At 52.4% G+C, this 5,872-nt stretch overlaps 1 protein-coding gene across 1 annotated transcript in view; it reads right to left on the bottom strand.

The window, feature by feature from the left end:
- clcn3 (chloride channel 3) overlaps positions 1-5,343 on the bottom strand; it is a gene marked incomplete at its 3' end in the record, with an annotated part of 16,138 nt that extends 10,795 nt beyond the window's left edge. Inside the window, 1 exon segment of the mRNA XM_084451548.1 lies at positions 5,120-5,343. Within this exon segment, the coding sequence (XP_084307674.1) occupies positions 5,120-5,210 (91 nt within the window). The 5' untranslated portion in view covers positions 5,211-5,343.
- Positions 5,344-5,872: the final 529 nt, after the last annotated feature.

Here is a 5,872-nt window from a genome sequence, read left to right as displayed (position 1 = left end):
CTCGTACCTCTCGCCCCCACCCCCAATTCACTCTGGAAGTCGTGAACAAGATGGCAGCTTCCTGTGTAACTACGTGAAACTAAAGAGAATACTGTTTTATTAGCGTTTCTGTCTTGTTTGTGTCTCATTAAATCAGTCGGACACAGTATTCCCCAACTGTCATCGGAGGACATGTTCACTACCTCTTTTGTATGCGCAAAATACCACATAGCACGTTGGTATCTACTGGTTTGCCAAAAAATAGCTATCGTCCATCTAGAACAGAAAGAATAGAAAGTTTATTAGCCATGTGGAACAAGTACAGACATTGGCATTCTTGTAATCGCTTGTCCTCACAGTATCTTATCAGTGCTAATCAGTTCCTCATTCCAGTCCCAGGTACTCAGCTAGACATTTAAAGGTCCCCAAACTGGCAATTTACCATCCATTGTCTAGCAGTCTAGCGGTATCATCCTCATCTGCTTATCCCACCCGATCATGGATGACTATGTCTGTGTCTATGATGTACAGTAGGCAGTGTAATTAAATAACGTTCAAGTATATAATTGTGCGTGTGAGTGTTCAATTGTTCGAGTGTTGTTAGGTGAACCAAGTGTTCAAGTGTGTCGACAATGTGCAAGGTGCTCAAACTGGGAAGTGATCAGTTTTCTTTGGTGAAATGGTGCTAACAGGTGCTGGCTGGGGTGGTTGGTGTCTTTTGTGATTGAGATGTCCTTCCTGCGGCAGCGTTGGTTGTAGAGATCCTCGATGGCTGGGAGCTCCCAACCCATGATCTCCTGCGCCGTCTTCACCACCTCTGGATGGCGTGCCCGTCGTGGGCGGTGGTGTTGCCGTACCAGGCTGTGATGCCTCCAGTCAGGATTCTCTCCATGACGCTGTGGTAGAAGTTCACAAGTGTTCGTGTGCTCATGCCCCATCTCCGCAGGCACCTCAGAAAGTAGAGACGCGGTTGTGCCTTCTTTAGGACGGCATCTGTGTTGCGTGTCCAGGTCAGACCATCAGACATCTACATCCCTAGGATCCCTTTGTTCCGAGCTGTTGTTGGGGGGTTCTACCGTGACGCGGCTAACCTTGTGGATGACGTCGTTCTCCGTCTCCCCCGCCTCCCACTTCCCAGCCAATAGGCAACTGTCTGAGGCCGCTTGGAGGTGAGCCCTGATCAACTGCACGAGATGCAGGATGCAGCTACAAAATGTAAAATGGCCGTCCAATAGGTTTCTGATGAACATGGAAGGTTTATACGTGTGATGGCTGCTAAGATGAGACCGGCTGTGCTGGTTAGCACATCAGGGGCTGGATAAATAGATTACTGTCTGACTCAACACAACTACTACACATGCACGCCGCACGCCGCACGCCGCACACACACACACACACGCACACACACACACACACACACTATAACTGAGCAGAGGTCGCCCCGGGCTTCTCTCCATCAGTGAGTGGATGAAAGCGGTGCGGCGGCCATTTTGATGGGTCATCTCTGCAGTGAGACAGTACTAAAACAGACAAAGCTATTCTTGCCGCTGATATTTCTACTAGAAAATACATTCATGTAGCCTATGAAGCCAGTCGGAATAACAAGACAACCCTTAACAGAATATAAACCGGTTTCGCCGTTAAGCGCAATTTCCGATTCGGTAAACAGTGTCACAATATTTTAACAGGGACAGTTTACCTACCGTCAAATGTACGGGATGTATAGAAAAGGCCTCTCTGTAATCTTACAAGAGCGTCTGTGAGGAAGAACGAGGGATAAGCGAGACCATGAGGAGTGCTGTGTGTGGGAGCTTTGCTTTGACTCCACAAACATGTGGGAATTTACAATGCAAGAGGGAAACCACACAGAGTCGGCATTGTCCTCAGGGACAGAGTAGGGAAGAGGAGGTTCGTTAGGAGTCCCTCTGAGTATGTGGCGGGTAAACAACTGAAGGTATGCATGAAATTAGGTCCAGTCTTTGTCGTGCAAATTCTTTTATCAAAAGAGTTTTATGCCAGAACGCCGTTGGGAAGTTGGGTGTACAAATGAGCAGAACCTAAGGCCGACAGTGGTTAGTGAGGTCCATGTGTTCCGCAGGGTGACGCTGGCCTGTGGTCAGTAGAACATAGCTGCTGTGCGCTCGCTGATCCTGACAGCACCCTGTGATATTACCCTGCTGCTTGTCCGTGAGGCACGCCTGCTCTGCCACAAGAGACTGCGGCTGTGGGACGCCACTGACACCCACACGCCAACTAGGGTGAGGGCGCTGGCACCAAAATGACTCGAGCTGGGGGTGTTAGCTATAGCTAGGGCTAGCTACAGTAGTTCTTGGCCTACAAGCTAATTGAGCTGAGGTGTTAGCTATAGCTAGGGCAAGCTACATTAGTTCTTGGCCTACAAGCTACATGCTAACCATGACAGGACTGGTGCTAACTTCCAAGCCATGGAGCTTGTGGGCCTGAATGGCCCAGCCAATGTTTTGACATGAAACATGTTTTCGTGGCCTGTCTTTTCCCATGCTAACATGCTAACAGCAGGGTGTCCGTGGTTTGTGTTTCAGCCCTATGGGATCTGTGGGAAAGCCTCAAAGGTTAGCAGCTAGTGAATGATTAGCCGAGCCTGCTGACATTCCATACGGTAGTAGCCTGCTGGGTGAGAGGAGGACAAAGGAAACATCGACAAAATAAAATGAGTCGACTAACCGACACTATGTGAGCTTCTTTAAGAGTTTCTCTCACAGATTCCCATACACATCCATAGCTGCATTGATCTATAGCTTCCCAAGAACAGCCATAGCCTGATATGCGTTTCACAGTCGTTAGCTATCACAAGTTAGCCCGAACTCTCTTCACTCAACACCAGGCCAAGCCAAGTACGACACCAAGCTCTCTGATGCTCTGTTTCACCAGGGGGAAGGTTAGCTCTTAAGGAGAGGTATGATTGGAGTAGATTTTCATCTGACAATGATATCCTTCCTCAGTGGAGAGGACGCTGTTCTTGTTGAGTCAGTCAGAAAAGTAGAACATCCAGGCAGCAAGCCAAGCAGACTGCCAGACCCGAGAGGAGGCAGGGAATCTGAAGATTAATTTATCCTCACCGGAGGCTGTTTCTGGGTGGAGGACCCGTCTATGAGGGCAGGAAGGTGATTCTGAATCGTCACTCGGCTGGATGACGACGACGACGCCATGGAAACAGAAACCGGTAGGTACCGCTGCATCCACAGCAACAGCGTTGTCATGGTTCAGTGGCTCAGCAGGTTTTCAACACACACACACACACACACACACACACACACACACACACACACACACACAGGGCTGAGGTTTCAGCTTCTCCCTTGTAGATCAAGGGTGAAGTGTGTGTGTGCATGTGACAAGTTTTGTTCGGTCCAATCAGTGTGTAGGCCGAGTACTGCACACACAGGCGCTTATTGTGCAGTCGGCTACTCCAAGCAATACTCCACCGTTACTCTGGTAATGTTACTCCAAGCAATACTCCACCGTTACTCTGGTAATGTTACTCTAAGCAATACTCCACCGTTACTCTGGTAATGTTACTCCAGGCATTATTGCTGCATCTCAGGGAAGCTGAGGGTTAACTAGGCCTCTGGGTGAACATGTGATCAACCTCGTCAGACTGGGGCCGAGGAGAGGAGGGAGGAGGATGGGGGAGAGATGAGGGAGGATGGAGGAGAGGAGGGAGGATGGGGGAGAGAGGAGGGAGGATGGGGGAGAGAGGAGGGAGGATGGGGGAGAGAGGAGGGAGGATGGGGGAGAGAGGCGGGAGGATGGGGGAGAGATGAGGGAGGATGGGGGAGAGAGGAGGGAGGATGGGGGAGAGAGGAGGGAGGATGGGGGAGAGAGGGGGGAGGATGGGGGAGGAAAGGAGGGATGATGGGGGAGAGAGGAGGGAGGATGGGGGAGAGAGGAGGGAGGATGGGGGAGAGAGGAGGGAGGATGGGGGAGAGAGGAGGGAGGATGGGGGAGAGAGGCGGGAGGATGGGGGAGAGATGAGGGAGGATGGAGGAGAGGAGGGAGGATGGGGGAGAGAGGAGGGAGGATGGGGGAGAGAGGGGGGAGGATGGGGGAGGAAAGGAGGGATGATGGGGGAGAGAGGAGGGAGGATGGGGGAGAGAGGAGGGAGGATGGGGGAGAGAGGAGGGAGGATGGGGGAGGAAAGGAGGGAGAGAGGACAGTAGAGGAGGAGAGCATGGAGAAAGGAGAGAGGATAGGGGAGGAAAGGAGGGAGAGAGGACAGTAGAGGAGGAGAGCATGGAGAAAGGAGAGAGGATAGGGGAGGGTAAGGTCTATTATCTCTGCTCAGTCACCATGAGAAAATCTACGGTAAAAAGTCCTGGAGGACAGACAGATACGCGCACACACACACACACACACACACTCACACAGACACACACACACAGACACACACACACACACACAGACACACACACAATGGGGTGTACAGACGAGACGTCCCTAATCTATCCAACAGGTCTGCTTCCCCGTCAGAAGATTGTTGCATGTTGAACAGATCAGTGCTACAAAGCGAGACCAGCATCTGGAGAAGCTTATGGTGGTGTTACTGTGCGTACACACACACACACACATTTCCCCTACACTTTACCGTTCCTTCCCAGAGAATTAAGATGGAGGCAAGTATCGCTCCAGTCACTGCTGCTTCCAGCTCAGCTTTGAGCCAGCTAATTCACCACAGAGCTAAGACACGCACGAACACATGCACACGCACACACACAACCCAGACACACACACACACTGCCAAGGTTAATCATCGACAAATAAGGGAACGGTCGAAGAATGGCAGCTAGATAACACTTCAAACACAAACACACACACACACACACACGCACGCACACACACACACACACGCACACACACACACACACACACACCATAACCCCACTGACAGCACATCACACTCCATTGCATTAACAGCAGCAGGTTGTGTTGAGCGTTAATGTTAATGTAGCTAATGCTATTAGCATGAGCTCCTGCTGCGCCATGACTGACAGCAGACAGGCAGACTGACAGCTAGGAGGGTGGAGGAGGGAGGAGAGAGAGAGAGGGAGGGAGGGAGAGAGAGAGGAAAGGGAGGGGAGGGGAGAGAGGGAACGTGGCGTACCTCTTCTTTTAGGGATCTCCTGCAGGGGGATGGTGTCCCCTCCCCCGTCGTAGGGCAGATAGGGGTCGGCCGACGGGTCCTCCTCCTCCATGTCGGACGGACGGCTAGGCTAGGCTAGGGTAGGCTAGCTCAGGGACGGCTAGGCTAGGCTAGCTCAGGGGTAGCTCAGGGACGGCTAGGCTAGGCTAGCTCAGGGGTAGCTCGTCGTGGGTCTTATCAGCTGCTGCTGTTGACCGCCATTGTTTACCAGCGAGCTATGCAGAGACGAGCTGGCTGTGTGCGTAGCTGCTCCCTCCGCCTTTTCTCCCTCCCCCGCCTTTTCCATATATATCCCCTCCCTCTCTCTCTCTCTCTCTCTCTATCCCCTCTCCCCCTCCCTCTCTCTCCCCCTCCCTCTCTCTCTATCCCCTCTCTCCCTCCCTCTCTCTCTCTATCCCCTCTCTCCCTCCCTCTCTCTCTATCCCCTCCCTCTCTCTCTCTCTCTCCCCCTCCCCCTCTCTCTCTCTCTATCCCCTCCCTCCCTCTCCCTCTCTCTCTCTCTCTCTCCCCCTCCCTCTCTCTCTATCCCCTCTCTCCCTCTCTCTCTCCCTCCCTCTCTCTCTCTCCCCCTCCCTCTCTCTCTCTCTATCCCCTCTCTCCCTCCCTCTCTCTCTCTCCCTCTATCCCCTCTCCCTCCCTCTCTCTCTCCCTCTCTCTCTCTCTCTCTATCCCTCCCTCTCTCTCTCCCCTCCCTCTCTAGTTTATTTCCTCCCT

Source organism: Borostomias antarcticus (genome assembly GCF_949987555.1).
Source record: "Borostomias antarcticus genome assembly, chromosome: 17".
Classification (NCBI taxonomy): domain Eukaryota; kingdom Metazoa; phylum Chordata; class Actinopteri; order Stomiiformes; family Stomiidae; genus Borostomias; species Borostomias antarcticus.
Note: the sequence above shows the minus strand (reverse complement) of the source record. Positions and strands in the feature narration are given on the sequence as shown.